The sequence below is a fragment of the Leptodactylus fuscus genome, chromosome 6, assembly GCF_031893055.1.
Source record: "Leptodactylus fuscus isolate aLepFus1 chromosome 6, aLepFus1.hap2, whole genome shotgun sequence".
Lineage (NCBI taxonomy): Eukaryota > Metazoa > Chordata > Amphibia > Anura > Leptodactylidae > Leptodactylus > Leptodactylus fuscus.
In genome coordinates this window covers 157,184,342-157,206,190 of record NC_134270.1, presented here as the reverse complement: position 1 = coordinate 157,206,190, position 21,849 = coordinate 157,184,342, and the positions used below count along the sequence as shown (strand labels likewise).

At 46.2% G+C, this 21,849-nt stretch overlaps 1 protein-coding gene across 8 annotated transcripts in view; it reads right to left on the bottom strand.

Moving 5' to 3' along the window:
• Nucleotides 1–21,849, bottom strand: part of LOC142208876 (myosin-10-like) — a 75,563-nt gene that overhangs the window by 43,339 nt on the left and 10,375 nt on the right. For all 8 annotated transcript variants that reach the window (XM_075277687.1, XM_075277681.1, XM_075277680.1 and 5 more), the window contains exon 2: nucleotides 13,412–13,779. In XM_075277687.1, the coding sequence (XP_075133788.1) occupies nucleotides 13,412–13,759 (348 nt within the window). In that variant the 5' untranslated portion in view covers nucleotides 13,760–13,779. The remainder of the gene's footprint in view (nucleotides 1–13,411; nucleotides 13,780–21,849) is intronic.

Sequence of the window (21,849 nt, the reverse complement as noted above, 5' to 3'; positions counted from 1 at the left end):
AATAATCATAAATCAACATTTGCAGAAGAAATCTCCATATATGTGCACAAGCATGAAAACAAAATCACTGGTGAGGAAAACGCACAAGAATAAAATGGGAAAGGAAGCGAAGCGAGATCAATTTCCTGCAGCAGAAGCCAAAGCGACCACACCTATTCCTCATAAGTCTCCTAAAGACTAGGTTAGAGGAACAACTCCTACAATTACAGGCGTCTCTTAATTAGAGAGGGGAACGCGGCTCGGCCCCCACACTGTACAAGTGTGCAAATGTAATATTCCTGCACTGGGCTGATGTAATGGCGGCGTGGGATAAGGTGACTGCTAGAAAACGTGAAGACAAATGTAAGGGAAGGCAAAGAAAAACTGCAAAAAGGGCATGTATTGTATTGTACTGTATTGTAGAGGTTGTGCTTGGTACTGTAGTTTATCCCCATTCACTTGAATGGGACTGAGCTTCTGGTGTCCCATCTTTGATGCTGCCAGAACAGTTGTTTGGGAAAGCCGGAAAATACATTTCGGGTTCAGTGTGCCTGCACCAAACCATGGGCGCGTGCAGTGGCTACACCTCTGTTGGAAAAACGCCTTAACACTAAGGCCTCATGGGTCGGAAACGCAGCGCTAAAGCACTGCAGGAACAACCGCGGCATGAACACATCACGGTTCTTCCTGCAGCGCTTTGAACAGGAAGTTCACAGTGTTTTCCTCAGCGGATTTTCTGTTACAACGGGAATGCCGCTGGCGTTTCCGTAGATATAATGGACATGCTGCGATTTCCAAAACCGTGCCGGATTTGGAAATGGCGGCATGTCCGCAACGTGATGTTTACTGCAAAGTGGGAATGAGATTCGCTAGAATCCCATCCACTTTGCCCTTATTGTAAAATGCTGTGATCGTTCCCGTCCCAGCCTAAGGCTATGGCCCCACAAGGCAGAAGCCATTTCCAAAAGCCGCAGCAAGATCTGCAACAAAAAAAGCTGCGTCTCCGCAACGTGGAGCCTTAGGGGCTTCTATCTCTGTACGTGTGTGGATACAACGTCTACGCAGAAGAAGCTGTCCATTACTGACTGACTGCCAGTATGTCTGGCACTAGATCAAAGCTCAAATCCCACAATTCGCAGGTAACACAAAGACTCCTCTCCTGAAGATCCAAGGGCTGGTTTTGTCTGAAAGCAAGACGAACCCTCGGCAATTTACTCAACAATAAGGCTGTGTTCACACAGCTTAAGATCCATCAGATCTTTCCGAGGCACAAAGTCGAGGATTTCTGCCACAGATGTTCTTCAGATTTATTCCCAATGTGCAGGCAAATGTGTGGGCAAGCAATCGCATTCACATGAACAGGATGTATACAAGGTCACGTGTCTCCAGTGTAACCTCAAGCACAGGCCTAGTGTGTTACGTGGACATGTGTGTGACTGTATTGTGCGCCTATCACTATCTGATCTTGTATTCGGTGGCATCGGAGCGGCAGAGCGGTAAAGCCTGTATACTTAAAGGGGTCGTCTGCGATTTTTTTTCTTAAGGCCTATCTAGTTTGGAGCAATAGATCCGCCCTCGGTGCTCCGAATTGGTCATTGACATGTTGTGAAATAAATGAATATCTCGGCAACGGAGGCCAAAAATTTTATGGGGAAAAAAAGGAGTTACATTTATAAGAGTCAGACCTATCTTAGGCCCGGTTCAAATCTGCGTTCGGTATTCTGTTCAGGAAGTCCGCCTGGGGAACGGAATACCGAACGCATTGACTTATGAAAGCACACGGACCCCGTAGACTATAATGGGGTCCGTGTCTTTTCCGTGCGGTGTCTGCGCAAGTCATGTGGAGAGGAAAGAAGCTCATGAAGTATGACCCTCCACATGACTCGTGCGGAAAACACACGGATCCCATTATAGTCTATGGGGTCCGTGTGCTTTCATAAACTCACTGCTTGTCAATGCGTCCCCAAGTGGACTCCCTGAACGAAATACCGAACGCAGATGTGAACCAGGCCTGACTGTGTTGCTGGCGTAATATACTTCACCATGGTGACAGACTCTCTCTAAGAAAGATAGATGGTGCCGAATACTTCTAGGACACCTGCAGGGACAAAATGGATCAGTGAAAACCTATCCAATAGAGAATATTCTTACTTGGAGGATGCTGAGTGTATCTATGGATGACTATGCAGAGTAATGGCCGCAGATCCTGCAAACTCTGCAAGCTCAGAAGTGAAGACGCGGAGAAGAATGTAATTATGTTCCTCACGGGATTTAACTCTTTCCTATGAAGCACCAGTCATTGTGACACTGGAAAAAGCCTTCCATGACTAATGTGACTATAAGGCTGATACAATACAGTATTGATAATGTACTGCGCCTTCCTGCAACTTTAGCAGGAAGAACCTATTCTCTCCATAGTCACCTATGTATAGTTTTCTCTGCAAATACCCAACAGAGTCCTATTTACTCTGTAAGGCCGGGTTCACATTTGCATTGTAGGCCCTATCGCAGTGTTTGTCTAACATCACCGGACAAAGAAGTCCTCTGGCGCTTTTATTTAAAAAAAATGGATACCCAACGGACCCCATTATAGCCTGTTGGTGTCTTCTATTATTGTGGTCTGTTTTTATGACACTAGAGTGAACATGGCCTAAGGGGCAAATTGGTAAATCATTTTGGGCAACCCCTGTTTACGTTACAGGTTGACACACGGACAACCAACAGACCCCATTATAGCCAATGGGATCCATAGGGCTCTTAGCGTCCCCAATTTTACTTAGTGTAAACATTTTGCACTGTCCCTGTTTATATTACAGGTTCAGACCTCTCATCCAGCCAACCAGTAACCTGCTATATACTGTGGAGGGGCAAGAGCCCCAAAACAGCGTCTACAGATAGGTGACCATTCCTTTTAAAGGAGACCCCGTCTTGGCTAAAATCCTTAGTCACGTTTCAGGGCTCTTTAGTGACGTGTTGGACAGCTGCCTATAGGTGGCACTAGAGAGACACTTTTCTTCCTGCTAATTTGCATACCCTTTTCCCAGGATACATTAATAGTTTCCGATATCCCATTGTGGGTTACATAATTGGTATCTGAGACTGCTGTAGTACACTACGCATACGGCAAAGTGATTTTGTTAGGCTGCACAAGTCTGTGGTTACCTAGGCCTTAGGGGCATTTTGTTTTTATAAACTCTCCGTAATATATTTGGACTCGTGAATGCTGTTATTGCAGTTTAGTGAGATACTAGACAGGTGGAATGTGAGAGCGGAGAACACACCTTCACCAGTTTCTGCCTCTGTGCTAGTCTAAGCAATGGTTTATGGCAGCTATGGGACACGCCTGAACAAAGGTAGGGCATGGCCGCTAATCTCCAAGCCGCTAGTGTCAGAGGAATCAACAAAAACTCATTACATGTAGGGCCGCAGTCCAGTTAGGGGACAGTTCAGAATAGCCATTGGGTTTTTCCAAGATGTACATATTGATGACCTATCCTATGGATAGGTTAATATGTGATCTGTGGGGGTCTGACACCAAGGACCGTCCCAGATCAGCTTGTTAAAGTGGCCGCAGAGTCTGGATGAGTACTGTGGAAACGTCACTCAATAACAGGAACAGTGCCACACATATTGTAGAGGTTGTGCTTAGTATTGCAGCTAAGCCATATGATCAATCGATGTGACATCATCGGTATAGGAGCTCACCTGTGGCAGTCCAGGGTATTGGATGCCCGCCAATCACATATGGGCAACCTTTTTATCGATAAGTCACCAATTTGTAAGTCCTGGAAAAACCCCTTTAATTTCAAGGTGTGGTCCACTTACAGTACCATAGCATGGTGCGCGAATACGTCAAAAGCTGTATTATGCACTAGGACACGCCATCACATTATCAATGGTGGTAGTCTAACTTCTGGGACCCTCACTGATCTTGAAAATAAAGGTGCAGGCTACCTGATTTAGTGCTGTGACCCCTTCACTGCCTCACTCTAGACTACCTGAGCACACACCAGAATTCGGGAAAATTTATGAAACTATCTTAAAAAAAACAATATGAAGGATAGAAGGGGAGATGTGGGACGAAACGCATGTGGGGGCTGACGGTTGGCGGTTGTGGTGGTTATTATACTTTGGTGTGAATTAGGTCCTTGTCTTGTGTTATCCTTTGACTTGTCGTGGACTATATCTTGTACATTAGCTTTACTGGGCTCCATCTGCAGCTGATGTATATACAGTATATGAATTATACATTGTGTATTGTCCCATTGTGCTGGTGAATTATTTATTGTATATTTATAGTACTGTGACTGCTCGAGACTTGTCCCGACGGTCACGTGTTGCCCGCCATGACCATCTATCCATTATGTTATTTTATATTGTTTATAAGGATAGATTCTTGACTTTTTTTATGATTAATTTGTAAAGATTTATGCATTTTATGGATATTTTGGTGTAATATTGAGTATTTTTACTCTTTCTGGGGAGATATAGACTATATATAGGCTGTGCCATGTTATATGGGGAATTGTACCGGAAATTAGATTGTCTTAAAGAAGAACTGTCTTAGTTGTGCCGTGACTGGCTACTCCGGGAAACTAAGAAAGTTTTGCTTTTAGACCGTTTTAATAGGGGTAGATGACTAATTGAAAAATAACTGAAACCGAACATCAACCAGGATGACCGATGTGATCTAGTGCACGTTGGTTATTTCAGTCCGGTTATTACAATATTTGTGAGGTTCTATGGATCAAACACGTCTGAATCGGAACTATTAGACTCCGGGGCCTCAGCGGTCTCTGACGTCAATCGTAAGCGCCAAAGACAGTGTAAGGGGCTTATGGAATAATTGTGTCATTTGTCTGATCTTCTGCTGCCATCTACTGCTGAAAGACTAAATTGCAGGGCAAATCTATTCACAAAAGAACCCCCCCTACAGCTCAGAGAAAGATGGTATGTTCCAGAGAGGAAAAGCGTGTGCATACAGGAAGCTGCAGGCAGAAGGGGGACACATGTCGTGCTAAGAGGACCTGCTGCAGGCTGCTTTGCCCATTAAGGACTTTCCTTTGCTGAACAAGGACCCTGAGAGACTTCACTATTCCTGCCTTGTGTGAGCTTGTAAACAGAGGTATGTTGGAGTGTGAGTAGAGTGAGGGGCCATACAGCTCGGTCAAGCATTAAAGCAGCTTTGTGTGCTGGAAGACAAAGCAGGCCCTGCCTGGAAGATAAAGCAGGCCCCTGCCTGGAAGATTAATAAGGTGCACCTTGTTACTGACTTACTTTAAGAGAGGCCTCTCCTAGCCAATGCATACAGGTTCTAACTAAAGACACTAGAGGGGTAACTACCACTATTTGTTGTGCGCACTGTCATATTGAAGTTATATGTTTTGCTTAGCTACTGTATACTTATTTCTTACCTTCTCTCCCGTTCCCATTCCCTTCCCCTCCTTTCTTTATTAAACTGTTATATATTGTTATTCCGTGGCTCTGTGCAGTTACTGCGTATATCATCACCTGCTTCCCATCACATTTCTGGCGTAGTCGGCAGGATCCGCAGTCTGTATTGAGGCATGGAAGGACAGGGGAATGCTGTAGATGGGAATGCACTAGTGCAACCAGAAGGGGATGCACCAAGGCAACCAGATGGGGGAATACCAGTGAGACCTTTATCCCTGGGTGCAATGTTGACCCATATACCAAAATTTAAAGGAGATAATATACCGCTGCATGACTGGGCACAGCGTATGAAAGGCATGTTAAGGGTGGCAGACGTAACTACAGAAAATCAAGGTGAAATATTGCTGATGGCCCTAGAGGGGCATGCTCAAGATACTGTATTGCTGCGTCCTGAGAGTGAAAGGAGGACACTGGAGCAGGTGGTGAAGATTCTTGAGAGAGTGTATGGTGGGAGACCTGAAACAGGTGATTTGCAGGCACAATTGTTTCATAGATTACAATGTGAGGAGGAAGGGTTGCCACAGTATGCCAATGCACTTCAGAGAATTATGAGGCGAATTGTTGCCGCAGAGCCAGAGCTAGCACAAACTCCCGGATATGCCGATCGCACCCTGCGAGATCAATTTCTTAGAGGACTATACAATCCACTGATTAAAAGCGCCCTCCGGGAACGAATAAGAGTAGAGAAAAAACTGACTTTCCAAGAGATATTAGAAGAGGCAGTCTCACGCACGCAGGCTGAAGACCATGACCCACCGAATAGATGGAGTGAGGTCCGGACGCGTAGGGTAGTCCCGAGTGAGGGGCCCAGAGAGCCAAGTCGGCTGGAAAAACAAGTAGATCTTCTGCAAGAGACTGTATTAGCCCTTCAAGAGCAGCTGAAGCTTATGCAATTACAAGCCAGAACGCCAATGACTGAAGTGGTAGCAACAAGACCAGCGGCCGCGCAGCCAAACACTCGCATAGCATCAGAGCAAGAAAAGAGAGACCGGTTTGATCAAAGGCGACAGAGACCCGCTAGAGAATATCAGTGTTGGGACTGTAGAAGGTGGGGCCACATGGCAAGTCGCTGCCCTGAGAAGAGGGGACCCCAGGGGACTCCGACGTTAAACTAGAACCTCCCTCCATAGTTGGGCGTATGGCGGGAGGACGAACGGACAGTATGGGAGATAAATGCCCTGAAGATATAGTTGCAAACACTCCAACGATTACGGCTGAATTTGAAGGGAAGAAAGTGAGATGCCTGCTAGATACGGGGTCTCAGGTGACCACGATGCCAGAACAATTCTTCTATCAACACTTTGGACGGACCATGTCCATTGACAAGAGAGCCCATATCAAGCTGATGGCGGCTAACAATCTACCTATTCCAGTAGTGGGAGTCGTGTGGATGGCGGTGCGTGCTTGTGGCCAAGACTTAGGCCAGAAGGGGATTATATTAACGGAAGGACAGTACAACAGGGTGGTGCCAGCCATCATGGGCATGAATATTTTGAAGGAGCTGGATCAGCTGCTTTTCAACAAAGAAGGACCTGATTACTGGAAGCAGACCGCTAATGACAGACCCACGCAGAAAGTTTTCCAGCACCTTATCCGCACCAGCGGTTTGAGGAGGAATGGCGGGAATCGATATCCAGTAGGAAAGATCCGCGTACCAAGGCGGACCAAGATAACTTTACCACCAAATCGAGAGACTGTCCTCACGTTACCTGTTGGGGCGCACCGGAAGCTAGATGGTATAGAAGTTTTGGTGGAGCCCATATTCCTCGAAGAGGATAGAGTTGATCCATTGGTGGCACGAACTTTAGCCACGGTGAGAGATGGAAGAATCCCTTTGCGGTGTGTGAATACAAGTGATCAAGCCCTCACGCTCACACCGGGTGTCGTCTTGGGACATGTTTATTTGGCGCCTGAAGAAGTAGCAAGTACTGAGACAATTGAGCTGAAACCAATAGAGGGAGAAGCCTGGGCCTTGTCCGTATCCCTTGAAGAAAGAGAGGATCCCACTGAACAGTGGAACAGCCGCATTATCCTAGAACAGATGGGAGCAGACCTTACACCCTTTACTCCTGTAGAGGCCAAAACTATAGAAAATTTTATCTGGGAAAATCAGGCCACGTTCTCTCGACACGAGGAGGACTTCGGTTGTACCGACAAAATTCAACATGAGATACCCACTGGGGAGGCTCCCCCCAGCAGAGAGAGATATCGACAGATACCCCCAAAGTACTATCAAGAAGTAAAGGAATTGCTTGCTCAGATGCTGAAGAGCGGGGTGATACGAGAAAGTCAGAGCCCTTGGGCTGCCCCGATTGTGCTGGTTAAGAAAAAGGATGGGTCCACTCGGTTTTGTGTTGATTACCGCAAACTGAACAGTTGTACAATCCGAGATTCTTACCCGCTGCCCCGTATAGAGGAGTCATTGACCGCCTTGGGAAAAGCCCGTTACTTCTCCTCTCTGGACTTGGCCAGTGGGTATTGGCAGGTCCCTGTGGCAGAGAAAGACAAAGCCAAGACTGCATTCATTGTGCCCATGGGGCTCTTTGAATTCAACCGAATGCCGTTTGGACTGAGTAATGCCCCGGGAACCTTTCAGCGCCTTATGGAAAGCTGTCTAGGAGACATGAACTTTGAAGCTACCCTGATATACCTGGATGATATCGTGGTATATTCTGCAAGCTTTACACAACATCTAGACCAGTTAGGCCAAGTGTTCCGACGCCTGCGGGGACATGGGCTTAAACTCAAGCCTAAGAAGTGTCGAATCTTTCAGAGAGAAATCGAATATCTGGGGCACAAAGTGTCCGAAGCTGGAATACAACCTTCAGATGACAAAGTGAGAGCAGTGCAACAGTGGCCCACACCGACCACATTGAGGGAAGTTCGTGCATTCCTTGGGCTAGCGGGTCATTACCGCCGCTTTATCAAGCACTTTGCGAAGTTGGCAGAACCCTTGCACGAATTACTCAGAGGGACTGCGAGAGGGCCGAAAACACAAAGGATCAACTGGGGACCTCGACAAGCGGAAGCTATGGACAAAATAAAAGAAGCCTTGACCAGCGCCCCTATCCTCGCATATGCAGACTACAATCTTCCCTTCCGGTTATATACCGACGCAAGCCTTTACGGACTAGGCGCAGTACTGTCACAAGTACAAGAGGGCGTTGAACGTGTAATTGCTTACGGCAGCCGTACGTTACGAGAAACAGAACGTAATCCTGTGAATTACAGCTCTTTTCGCTTGGAACTGCTGGCGTTAGTGTGGGCAATCACTGAAAGGTTTGCCGAGTACCTCGCTGGAGCCCGGATTGAAGTATACACGGACAACAACCCCCTGGCACACATCACCACTGCCAAGTTGGGAGCCATGGAGCAAAGGTGGATAGCACGTTTATCCAAGTATGACTACCATGTACAGTACCGCTCAAAGCATGAGAACCAAAATGCTGATGCGCTCTCTCGAGTCACCTCAGAAGTTCCTGTGGGAGAAATAGATGAACAATTGGAAGAAGATGAAATCCCAGATTTCCGCAAGTTCACCTCAAAGGTTGTAGAGGCTCGGATTGTGGAAATAACAACAGGAACATCTTCACGGCTACTGGGCCAATCCAGGGAAGAATGGATCAAAGTGCAGTCTTCTGACCCAGAGTTAGTCAGGGTGAGGGAATGGGTGACTCAACAGAGGAAACCAAGCAAGAAGGTACGGGAAGAATTATCACACGAGACCCTCCAGATTTTGAGCCAGTGGGAGAAGTTGTCTATGCAAGAGGGGCTGCTGTATCGCAGAGTGTACTTGGCGGCTGAGCTAGAGGAGCGATGGCAGGTGGTGATACCGCAGAAAATGGCATTACCCCTGGCTCAGGAAGCTCATGAGAAGGGGGCCCACTTTGGACCGGATAAGACGTACCAATGGCTGCAAAGGATAGTATACTGTCCCCAACTTCTCCGGACAGTAGAAAAAGCCTGCAAGTTGTGCCGTGCCTGTGAGCTAAGCAAGTCCCTGACACAGAGAGCGCCAACGCAAACCATTGTTACCAAGGAGCCATTGGAAGTGCTTATGATTGACTATCTGAAGATTGGACATTCACATCGGGGCTATCAGTACTGTCTTGTGATGACGGATCATTTCACCAAGTTTGCAGTGGTGACGCCCACCAAAGATCAAACGGCTGCATCAGCTGCGCAAGCCATCAGTGAAAACTTTATCCAAGTGTATGGCTGTCCCAAACGAATACACTCTGATCAAGGGGCCTGCTTTCAGGGCAGTGTCATGAGGGAGCTGCAGAGAATCTATGGCATGCAAAGGTCAAAAACCACTCCGTACCATCCACAAGGAAACGGAGCCTGTGAGAGGTTCAATCGGACTCTATTACAGATGCTACGCACATTAGAAGATGATCGCAAGAGCCACTGGCCCAATTATGTAGCAGAATTGGTGTGGACTTACAATAATCGTGTTCACTCTACCACCGGCTATGCCCCATATGTTTTGTTGTTTGGAAGAACTGGGAGGGGCATCGAGGAATTGAACCTGACTCCCCCTGGGGATAGTGAAAGTCAGAGTGTGGGCTCCTGGATAGACTGCCATCGCAGACGACTGGAGACTGTACATCGCATTGTCACCAAGCGACTACAGGAAAAGAAACACCCGCCACAAAAACCTGCACAAGAGGTTCCGTTCCAACCGGGTGACAAGGTTCTAGTTGCTGAGAAGCGTCCACAACATAAATTGAGTGAGCGCTGGGAAGTAGAGCCCTACATTGTAGTCAGAAGAACCTTCCCCCATGGACCAGTTTATGAAGTGAAAAATGAGCGAGGGGACCGTACTCGCATTCTCCACCGAAATATGCTAAGGCCCTGTTATTCTGAGACAAGACCGACTGAAAGCGAAGCTGAGAGCACGCCTGCATCTGTATGTGTCCCCACTGAGGGGGGCTTTGAAGACGAAGACGAAGAATGGTGGCAGCCTCCAACCAACCCAGTCGACTGGGAAGCATCACCTGACAGAGATCCAGAAGATGTAAACCTTGAAGACAGCCTCCTTCCTCCATCTAATCCAGATGCAGGTGCCACCCCTGCAGAAGATGATCTGACCTTTGCCAGAGCCAGCAATGAGAATGCTGTGACCCCTGATATGGCTCAGACCACGAGAGAAGTGGCCATGGCTCCACGTAGAACTGAGAGGGCCAATGCTGGTATTCCCCCTGAAAGGTATTTGGCAGATGAGTTTGTGTATACTGTTAATAGGGTTGATTATAAAGTATTGACCCCCAAACACCAGGTTGGGAGGCCGAGCAGAAGGTGCTTTCGCATGACCCTATGTAAGGCGTCCAAGGAAAGTATCGACCGGGACGGCCGATGTCAAAGAGGGGGGGCATGTAAGGGGCTTATGGAATAATTGTGTCATTTGTCTGATCTTCTGCTGCCATCTACTGCTGAAAGACTAAATTGCAGGGCAAATCTATTCACAAAAGAACCCCCCCTACAGCTCAGAGAAAGATGGTATGTTCCAGAGAGGAAAAGCGTGTGCATACAGGAAGCTGCAGGCAGAAGGGGGACACATGTCGTGCTAAGAGGACCTGCTGCAGGCTGCTTTGCCCATTAAGGACTTTCCTTTGCTGAACAAGGACCCTGAGAGACTTCACTATTCCTGCCTTGTGTGAGCTTGTAAACAGAGGTATGTTGGAGTGTGAGTAGAGTGAGGGGCCATACAGCTCGGTCAAGCATTAAAGCAGCTTTGTGTGCTGGAAGACAAAGCAGGCCCTGCCTGGAAGATAAAGCAGGCCCCTGCCTGGAAGATTAATAAGGTGCACCTTGTTACTGACTTACTTTAAGAGAGGCCTCTCCTAGCCAATGCATACAGGTTCTAACTAAAGACACTAGAGGGGTAACTACCACTATTTGTTGTGCGCACTGTCATATTGAAGTTATATGTTTTGCTTAGCTACTGTATACTTATTTCTTACCTTCTCTCCCGTTCCCATTCCCTTCCCCTCCTTTCTTTATTAAACTGTTATATATTGTTATTCCGTGGCTCTGTGCAGTTACTGCGTATATCATCACCTGCTTCCCATTACAACAGCAGGAGGTCTTGCCAGGGCCCGGGAGAGGTGAGTAAGGCTGAGGCCCCACATTGCGTAAATGTAACATTTTTTGTTGCAGATTTTGCTGCGTTGTTTGAGCCAAAGTCAGGAGTGGATTTAATAGACGGGAACGTCCAAGAACTTCCATGATACTTTCCATTCCTTCTCAATTAACTCCTGACTGTGGCTCAAAAAAACGCAGCAAAATCTGCAACAAAAAACACGCTGCGTTTCCACAACGTGGGGCTTTAGCCTCGGCTGGATTCCCATAGTCCCTGATGTCAGTCGGAAGTCCTTCAGACAGCAGGGAGTCTTGCCGGGGCCCGGGAGAGGTGAGTAAGGCTGAGGCCCCACGTTGCGGAAATGTAACATTTTTTGTTGCAGATTTTGCTGCGTTTTTTCAGCCAAAGTCAGGAGTGGATTTAATAGACGGGAACGTCCAAGAACTTCCATGATACCTTCCATTCCTTCTCAATCAACTCCTGACTTTGGCTCAAAAAACCGCTGCAAAATCTGCAACAAAAAACGCTGCGTTTCCGCAACGTGGGGCTTTAGCCTCGGCTGGATTCCCATAGTGACGGGAACACTAAACTAAATAAAATACTAATAGGATTTGTGGACAGAGATGTAGTCAACCAGACACGTCAAATATCCATCGATTGGTTCCCTTAGATACAAGCTGATGCTATGTGCTACATCTCCGTGGTGCCAGCACTTCTCGTAGCGGCCATGACTGCTCAGCGCAGGTGTTATCTGAGATCCTGTTTTCCAGCGAGCTCATTACATTCCATAGAGACAACAGCAAACTAATCCACCTGCCTAAAGTACAGGTCTGGGCAGGCATCCACCTGTCTACTGAACACAATGCTGTCCTGAGGTCACTAGGAGCCGGCCCTACGGAGCCCAGTAATGGAATGTGCAAAACAGGTCGAAAGGAAATAAGAAGCTCAACCTAATAAACATACTCACCCAGATGGCGGAAATAAGTCAGGGAATGGAAAATCATTTAAAGGGGCATTACATAAATATGCCTTAAAGGCGATTTAGGATACTAAACCACCCACAGGTCTTCATGGACTGGAGGTTTAATGTCGATACATGTTCTTATAAAATATACTTTATCTAGAGCTCAGTCCATTGAGTCTCATCGGACTCATCTCTGGTGCTCCTGGCGCCTGCGCAGTTCTTCACTGTGCATGTGTCCCAGGTCTGGCGCACGCGCACTGAAATCGAATTGTGTATCTCCAATTCTGCGCTGGAAGTACAGCCTATATAAAACTTTTTTATTTTTAATTTTTTTTTATTGTGTTATAACAGGGCGATTTGTGACATTAAACAACTGGTCCATATAGCAGGATATATCTTAGATAATTTAACTTTGTGCAACATCAATTTGCATACAAAGGGGCAGATTTGCTAATACTGTCTAAGTTTTATAAAGTGCACACTTATACTGCACCAGATTTATCACAGTGACCGATGCTGGATGATAAGTGTGGTGCATGTTTAGACTGTCTAGTTTAACCTTCTATGAGATTACCTAGTTTCTGCCAAAAAGAAATGCGCATGGGTTGGTTAGATTATGAGCCACTCCCTTTTCTTGACAAGCTCCACCCCTGCTGTATAAGCCCCACCCTTCTTTTATACAAGGCGGTGCTATTTCAATAGGAAATCCTCCCCTAATGTCTACAATTCTTCTGCAACCTGGATGTATATGATGTCTTTAAACAAATAACCCCCCATGGCGACCATGGTACACAATGGTCATTGACTGAAGTGTAAATTACCTTGTAGTTGAGTAGTATTTATAGGTTTAACCCCTTGTTTTGTATTCTTCACGTATGTAATAACTAACAATGCCTAAAATGAAGACGTCTTAGGTAAACATTACTCACATAGATGAGTCCGGAGTAGTAGCGATCCTTCAGATTGTGCAGGACAGAGGCCTCATTTAGACAGGTTAATTCTGCCATGTCCTCCACCTTGGTAAACTTGGGTGGGTTCATCTTCTGGATGTCATCTTTGTTGACCACGACTTTTTTACCATTTTCAGCCAGTTCCACCACCACCTCATCGCCCCGTTCTTCTTTAATGCTGGCGGCTTCGAACCCATGCTTCTCAGACGGTACCCACACCAGCTTCTTGGCCGTCCAGTCAGCCTGTGTGGCGGTGATACTCACGGGGTTTTGGTCGACAAAAAGGTAGCGTTCGGCATCATCTCTATAGGAGTTTCGAGATGACATTTTGGAGGCCGATCAGGGTCCTAGAAGAAGGAGATACCTATTAATAAACCCATAAGTAGAACATGGCACTCTATCACTATAGCTAGAATTATTCTGTAATATTTCCATGCCAGCCGGCCTTACCGTCCAAGAATTTTTTGCTATGACATAATGGCACAGCACGGCCAGAGAGGCAATAAAGTAAATGGCATTTGATTGTCTGCCAGATGTACTACGGGAGCAAAGGAAGTGAGAAAAAAATATGGAAAATGAATAGAAAGCTCATGGAAAATCTTACGCTGCCTGTTCTAAGCAAGGAAGTGCATGTTCCCTCGAGTCACAATGCCCAACGTGCGTGAAGTTCCTATAAACTCCAGTGGTCTCCGCAAAGATATCGGATAATGGAAAAACCAGCTCATATCAGACTGTGCCACCTAGAATGCCCTATGACAGGCGCTGCGTTATATATTACATCATATCTTATACGTCTACATATCACGTCTACCTGCTTGCTGTCCAGTCTATACAAACAATACAGGAAGGAAGTGCTTACTCCAATATGGCCGCCCCCAGGGAAGCCTTCAAGAGTGAATCAACTACTACTAAAAGTAATAAACATCTCGTCTACAGACTTACAGAAAATGACGGAAACTGAAAGACGTGATACCTGATCCCATTAAAATTATTACCGCTCATATAGGTCGGTGCCAAGAAACACCATAAAGCCTGACATCATGAGTAAAGCGCCATATGTGTGAGAGCTGGGTTATTTATACTGGGGAAATACACGTAGGTGAACGTTACGGAGCTGTACTCATATACCAGCACGTCATATAGGAACGTATTTTATAAGACCAGGGGGAAAGAAGAAAGTAGCGGACTCGCTGGCTATATACATTACATGCGGGTAGGCCCAATACTTATTTGACTTAACGCTATCCCTTCTGACCTACCAAATACACATATGCTTGACTCCGCTGAGTGTGCATATAAATATAAGGGATTAGTTATGTTAATATTATACTTGACCCTTCTTCCCCCCCCGGTCGGGATACCACCATATATACACATTAGATGCCCAGTTGGTCCTATTGAACTAGTAAGTTTAGTTGACGCTAAAGGGGTATTCCTCAATGTAAATGGGATCTTCAGAACAAACGAAAAACCCAATAGTGATTGGGGGAGATGTAAAAATACCTCTGTGCATTCACACGATGTAACGCGGCACTGATACTAGCACGATAACTCTTGTAAGAATCAGCGCTGCAAAACAGACTCCCATTGACTTCAATGGGTTCCGCACATTGAAATCAATGGTAGGCTTTTTAACCCATTGATTTCAATGTGTTGCGTGCGCTAAACGGAACCCATTGAAGTCAATGGGATTCTGTTTTTCAGCGCTGATTCTTACAAGCGTTATCGTGCAAGAATCAGCGCCGCGTTACATCGTGCGAATGCCCCCTAAATGATCACAGAAACCTCAGTACTTGTGACTTGGCTCGGCACCAGTAGGAACGGGAAACAGGCCGCCAAAATGTAGGACCAAGGCGAGTATAATTTCTATTAGTTCTTTTTTATCATCTTATAGCTCCCCCAACCACAAGTTTACTCTAGAAAACCGTCTTAAATATTGAGGACCTATCCTTAGTATAGGGCACCAATATCAGAACGGCATGCCCGACACCCGACGCCCACACAGATCAATGTGAAACGACGTCATGCATGGACAGCAGTGACAGCTGATCGATGGGAGTGCCGAGTGTCAGACCCCCACCGATCTGATATTGATGACCTATCATCAATATCATATTCATGGAAACCCCATTAATCTAATGTCCATGGCGACCTTAACACATACTTGCCAACATTTGCTTGCAGTCGTCTGGGGGAACAGCACGTTGGAGATGGCCATTCCTTCTCTTCTAGAGACCGCGGCCATTTTGGGGGTATATCATACCCCTTTTTTGTGATGCAAGCATGAAAATGTGTTGCCCATGCCCTTTTTTTTTGTGTGACATTACCAGCACATATAGTGTCCATGTCACAGAACAGAGAGTCATCCCAGGACATTCGCCACGTTCTCTGGGAGTCCAGGAGGTCTCCCCTTATTTCGGAAGACTGAGGGTCATTCCTGGAGAGTTGCCTATGTCTATGGTTGGATCTACAGTCTTACCTGTCATACACATGTGTGATAAACTCTACTAGACCTTCCAGTGTATGTCTTGCTATGCTCTTCTATCTCTACTTAGGAACCTTCCATGACCATTGCCCTGCCCAACACGCTGTCAGCAAATACAGTATACAGGAATATAGTAAATTTATAAGCAAGGGTGTATTTACACACTAGAAGGGAACCTGACACATTGAAAATATTGTCCAATCTGTAGGCGGCATGTTATAGAGCAGGAGGAGCCGAGCAGATTGATATATAAGTCTGTGGGAAAAGATTCAGTATAACTTGTCATTAATTCATTTATCCTAATCTTAGAAGTCTTGTGAGCGTGATCACTGTCAATCACTAACTAGGACCACCCACTGGACTCCTACGTATAAAAAGAGAAGAGTTTTAGATGAATATATCACAAGTTATACTGGACCTTTTCCCATAAACCTATATATCAATCTGCTCAGCTCCTCCTGCTCTATAACATGGTGCCTGTAGATCGGACTCCATTTTCCACATGATGGGTTCCCTTTAAGCCTTATCCATACATATGTATTGGAATATGAAGCTAAATTCTGACATGATATACATACAGAAATAATGTACGCTGTGTTATTGTACTCATGTAGGTTATAATAGAGGGTGACCTCATTGCCAATGCTAGTGAGAACAAACCATACCAAACAGTCAAGGGGTCACGGAGCAGGGTCATAGGTGATCTATGAATGGGGCATCGGAATCAGCTGAGCACACCAATTTAGTGGTTTCCCAGGCTCCTGTTCACACTGACCTCTCTGATCGGTCACAAAAGATAAAAATGCAGTTACATTGTCAAAAACTACACACACAAGGCCAGACCGAAGGCCAAATACAGCGGTACAAAATCTGAAAGGCCAGGTGTCTGAGAAATAGTTTTCATGCCACTTGCTGTATTGAAAAGCCATGTCCTCCGCACTGAGGAATGCGAATCTTCAGCACCTTGCGTGCACATAGTGGCGGAGCTCTACAGGGAGCGGCAGAGTCACATAGTTCTAGTAACCAGGCTCAGACTCTGTTCACCTCTGCGTTGGAGACTGCTTCAGCTTTGCAGATCCCATCACATCTGATGTCCTAAAGAGTCAATGGGGTCCTTTGTGTTACAGATCTGTTGCATGCTGGAAGTCTGTTTACCCAATGGAAAAATGGAGTTTGCAATGTCGATGTAAACTCAAATGTACTACAGACACTCATCTCCTATCCACAGGATAGAGGATTAGTGCATCATCGTTGCGACCCTGATATGCCCCACATAAAGCGTTGTACACACTTGGCCACTACCCTACTCACTTTTATGGGATTTTTTTTTTTTTTTTTAATGTAGATTGTGAGCCCCCTATAGGGATCACAATGTGCATTTTGTTTCGTATCAGTATGTCTTTGCAGAATGAGAGATAATACATGAACATGCAAACTCCTTGCAGATGTTGTTCCTGGTGGGATTCGAACCCAGGACTCCAGCGCTGCAAGGCTGCAGTGCTAACCACTGAGCTACCATGTTGCCCTACTCTTATAGGATTTTAGGTAGGGCTCTCTATGCCAGAACCGTAGAAGACAAAGCAGTGGTGGTCATCCATTCCAAGCACCCTCGGGGATTCTTGACGGTCTTCATTGTATCCCTGAAGATCTCAGCAGTTGGATCTCCATTATGGATAGGGGATAGATAATAACAATATATGCTCTCTACACAATGTACTTCATATCTATAAACTCCTAGGATTATAATTGGTAGCAAAAAATTTGAGAATTTTTTTAAAAAAATTTCATAAAATGTGCTTACCAGGCAGAACTATACTGGAGCATATAAGGGTCATGAGGGGTCGCACGTGCGGCATACTATAATACAGTATGAGCATATTCTTACACGTTGTAAATATGCCCCATAGTACAGGTGTCTGTGGGTATTTTCCAGTTACACAATCGTTCCCTATCACTCAGACATCGGTCACACTACATCAGGTTACGTTGCTCAATCACAGCTCAGGTAACAGGATGTAAGCCCTGTATTGACTACAGACTCTCGTAGCCTGGTTTGACTTATTACCTTAATTCTGAAAGGAAACATGTCTGACGTCATCAGCTACTGTTTTCAGCAATGCACAAGGTACAGCAATGTGCTTATGTGTCACTTTCACCAACTCCAGTCCTCTGCAATTTTTAGGTGTTGCTTCACTTATTTCTTCTACCCCCCACCATTATTGAGCAATCGGTACTGTTAGTTTTGGTGCCTGCTACGCTACTTAGGCTCTGTACTGTCAGAGGTGGACAGCATCAGAGCTCACAATCACGTCCCCTTGTCTGCTCTGGCCCAAGACCGCCCACTTGACAGTAGAAGCCAAATTAGCATATCAGGCAACAAAACTGGACTGACTGCTCTGGAATGGTGGGGGCTAGAGTTAAAAACATATCCACTGGACTGGAAGCCGTCAAACAGCTATTAAGAGATGCTAAGAACTGGGTTCAGGTTGTGGGAAAAATACTGCAAACTAAAAATTTGTTCAGAAATAGTTTAGATTTGTCAATTCACAAAATTCAAAACTTTATGAAGAAAACAAATCTAAATCCCATCAATATTTGGAGTGAGTACACGTTATCAGTTCCTCTCGATATTTGCAGACACTTTTTTGGCAGGGAGGTTGTTCCCGCCATCTTGGAAAACCAAGCAGAGGTGTTCTGTGGATGTAGGTTTGCTGCAATACGTCTCTGTCTTCATGTCATCCCAGACGGACTGGATAATGATGAGATCGGGGCCAGATCATCACTTCCAGGACTCTTCCTCCAAAGGGTAAGGGTCACACCAAATACTGATGGAATTTAGATTTCTCCATTCGCTTCCTGTTGTAAAAACGATTAACCCTTCAATTTCTGAAGGTATTCTTATGCTGCAGTATTTTTTCGATGTGTCCTATAAATTTATAGAATATATACATATATGTATATACTGTATATGTATATGTAAAATTTTCTAAAAATCCTGGGGAACTGTAAAAGGTCATCTGCTGCGAGCTGCGATTTAACACAACATTAGCATGTGAATGGAGCCTTTTCTTGCGGCTCCCGATGTGCTACATGTAAAACAAAGGGCGTACAGTATTTTGTGGCAGCGGCGTTCATTCCTGAGCAGCCGTGTTATTATTTCCTGGAGCACAAGCTACAGATCAGGACCCCCCGATTATTTATTCCCACTACTAATTTCATTAATTATACAAAAGCCAAAATGCACAAGGCGAGTTATTTCATTATACCCCATAGAATAAGTTATGAAGAGTCCATTGTCCGTAAAAATAACGCGACAACGACGACGACGGAGAAGAAGACGAGGTTTACAAAGGCTCGCTGGAACAAAGAATGGTACAGAGCTGAAGGGTCAGCCTGGCATGCGGGCCAACTACTGTAGCTTTACAGTCCAACCCACATAACAATGGGCCGGCTGCCAGTCTGTTTACTTTCTTTGGCCTTGCTTGCTGTGCTGCAGCTTAGTCAAACAATTCTGCGCCTCCCAGCTCATTCCAGGGACACACATACTATGTTGGCTTATATGCAAGACTTGCCTGTCCAGCAAATATTCAACATTTTTGGTTCTTTTAGGTTACTTAGTTTTCACATGCCGAATCATGAGACCGCTTTCAAGAAGTGGGACTATGTCACGGTGACAGATGCATCATCTACTAAATGTCCAAACCTGAAGATCGAGATCAATGTCTGACTGGAAGGGTCCCTACCACTTGGACCCTCATGATCACTAGAACAGGGACCCTAAGATCCCTAGTCCTCCTCAATGGCTGACCAAGGTGCAAAGGACTTTCAATGGAGTGGTGGTCAAACATGTGAGGTGCCCCTCCAGGCTATAGGACTAATACAGTACAGTGCTCAGCAGTTTCATAGACACAGGCTGGAGCAGCAGAGTGCTAGACACTGGCTGGAGCAGCGGGGTGCTAGACACTGGCTGGAGCAGCGGGGTGCTAGACACTGGCTGGAGCAGCGGGGTGCTAGACACTGGCTGGAGCAGCGGGGTGCTAGACACTGGCTGGAGCAGCAGAGTGGAAGACACTGGCTAGGGTAACGGGGGGCTAGACACTGGCTGGAGCAGCGGGGTGCTAGACACTGGCTGGAGCAGCGGGGTGCTAGACACTGGCTGGAGCAGCGGGGTGCTAGACACTGGCTAGGGCAGCGGGGTGCTAGATACTGGCGGGAGCAGCGGGGTGCTAGACACTGGCTAGGGCAGCGGGGTGCTAGACACTGGATGAAGCAGCGGGGTGCTAGACACTGGCTGGAGCAGCGGGGTGCTAGACACTGGCTGGAGCAGCGGGGTGCTAGACACTGGCTGGAGCAGCGGGGTGCTAGACACTGGCTGGAGCAGCGGGGTGCTAGACACTGGCTGCAGCAAAGTGCTTGAAATCAAACTTAAGAACCACATCCTAATGGTTAGTGGGGACCACATCAGCGAGGCTAATGGTGATCAGACATGTATCATCTATCCCTTTAAGTTCTGCATTACATAAATACCACATATACATAATTGTGCATACTTGTAGCACCATAAAACATTATGTATTAAAAATCGGTGAGCAATGAAAGCACACGGACCCCATAGACTATAATGGGACTGTGTGTTTTCCACGCGGTGTCTGCACGAGTCATGCGGAGAGAAAAGTACTTCAAGAACTACTTTTCTCTCTGCATAAGAGGGGTCCGTGTGCTTTCATTGCTCATCACTTTTTAATGCCTTCGGTATTCCGTTCAGGGGGTCCACAAGCGAACTTACGAAATACAGATGTGAACCAGGCCTCAAATAGGACCTGCCACCAGATCCAGATCTGAAAAGCCCAATGTTACCCTGAGTATTTTGGTGTTTTGTTTATGGCTGTTTAGCCATTCCAAAGATATAAGCCCTTTTAATGCTGATGCAACTTAGGATCTTCAACACTGCCATGACATACAGCACGCGAAGACCCCGCCCCAATGTTACCACCCACTTGGCTAGTAAACCCTAATTTGTATCAACATTAGAAGGGCTTATATCTATGAAATAGCTGAACAGATTTGGATATACAAAGCACCAAAATGCTCAGGGTGACAGCACCAATCAGATGTTGAATGTCGTTGGTATTTTCCAACATGGCGTCAGGTCCTCTTTAAATGCTTTACTGTATCTGAAGGCAAAGGTAATATTGTCAAGAATCATCTCGGGACTTCCACTCTCTTCTTCTTGCCTGGTTACCTGTTTGTCAACGCTCTTGAAAATAATACCGCAAACGCAGCTACCTAAAGAGCTCTGGTTACATGGACGATGGTGTATTAATAATTCACTACAATAATAAAACTGCCAAATACATAAAACTAAGCACTTACACACGGATAATAAACATCCTCCCAGACTGAGACACCTTCTACAAAATGACAGGGTGAGAAGATACTGAAGGCAATTATCCTACAGAGTACTGTATACATATATGATGCCACAAACGGCTATAAAACGACAAGGGTGGGGCCTAAAATGAACACTTTCACATCAAAAGTGTATACTCAGTGTGAAGGCTCCACTGCAGTTCCATAGGAATGAATGGAAGCAGCCGGCACACAGCCTTAACCCCCTGCGCGCCGGCTGCCTCCCTTCATTGAAATGGGAGGCTAAACTAAACATCTCTAGCAGCTACTTACCTCTAGAGATGGCTGCTCCGGTGCCCTCCTTCTTCTTGCCTCGCTGCCCCGCCTCCCAGGTTAGTGTTTAAAGCGCTAGGTAGGCAGGGCTTGTGGCTTAGGAGAGTGTGGGCGGGTACAGGGCGGGGAGACATGACGTCTCCCCTCCCAGTACCCGCCCACACCCTCCTAACCCGCCCACACTCTTCTAACCTGGCAGGGAGGGGGCAGGGAGCAGCGTGGAGCGGCAGTGAAGCAAAGAAAGAGGAAG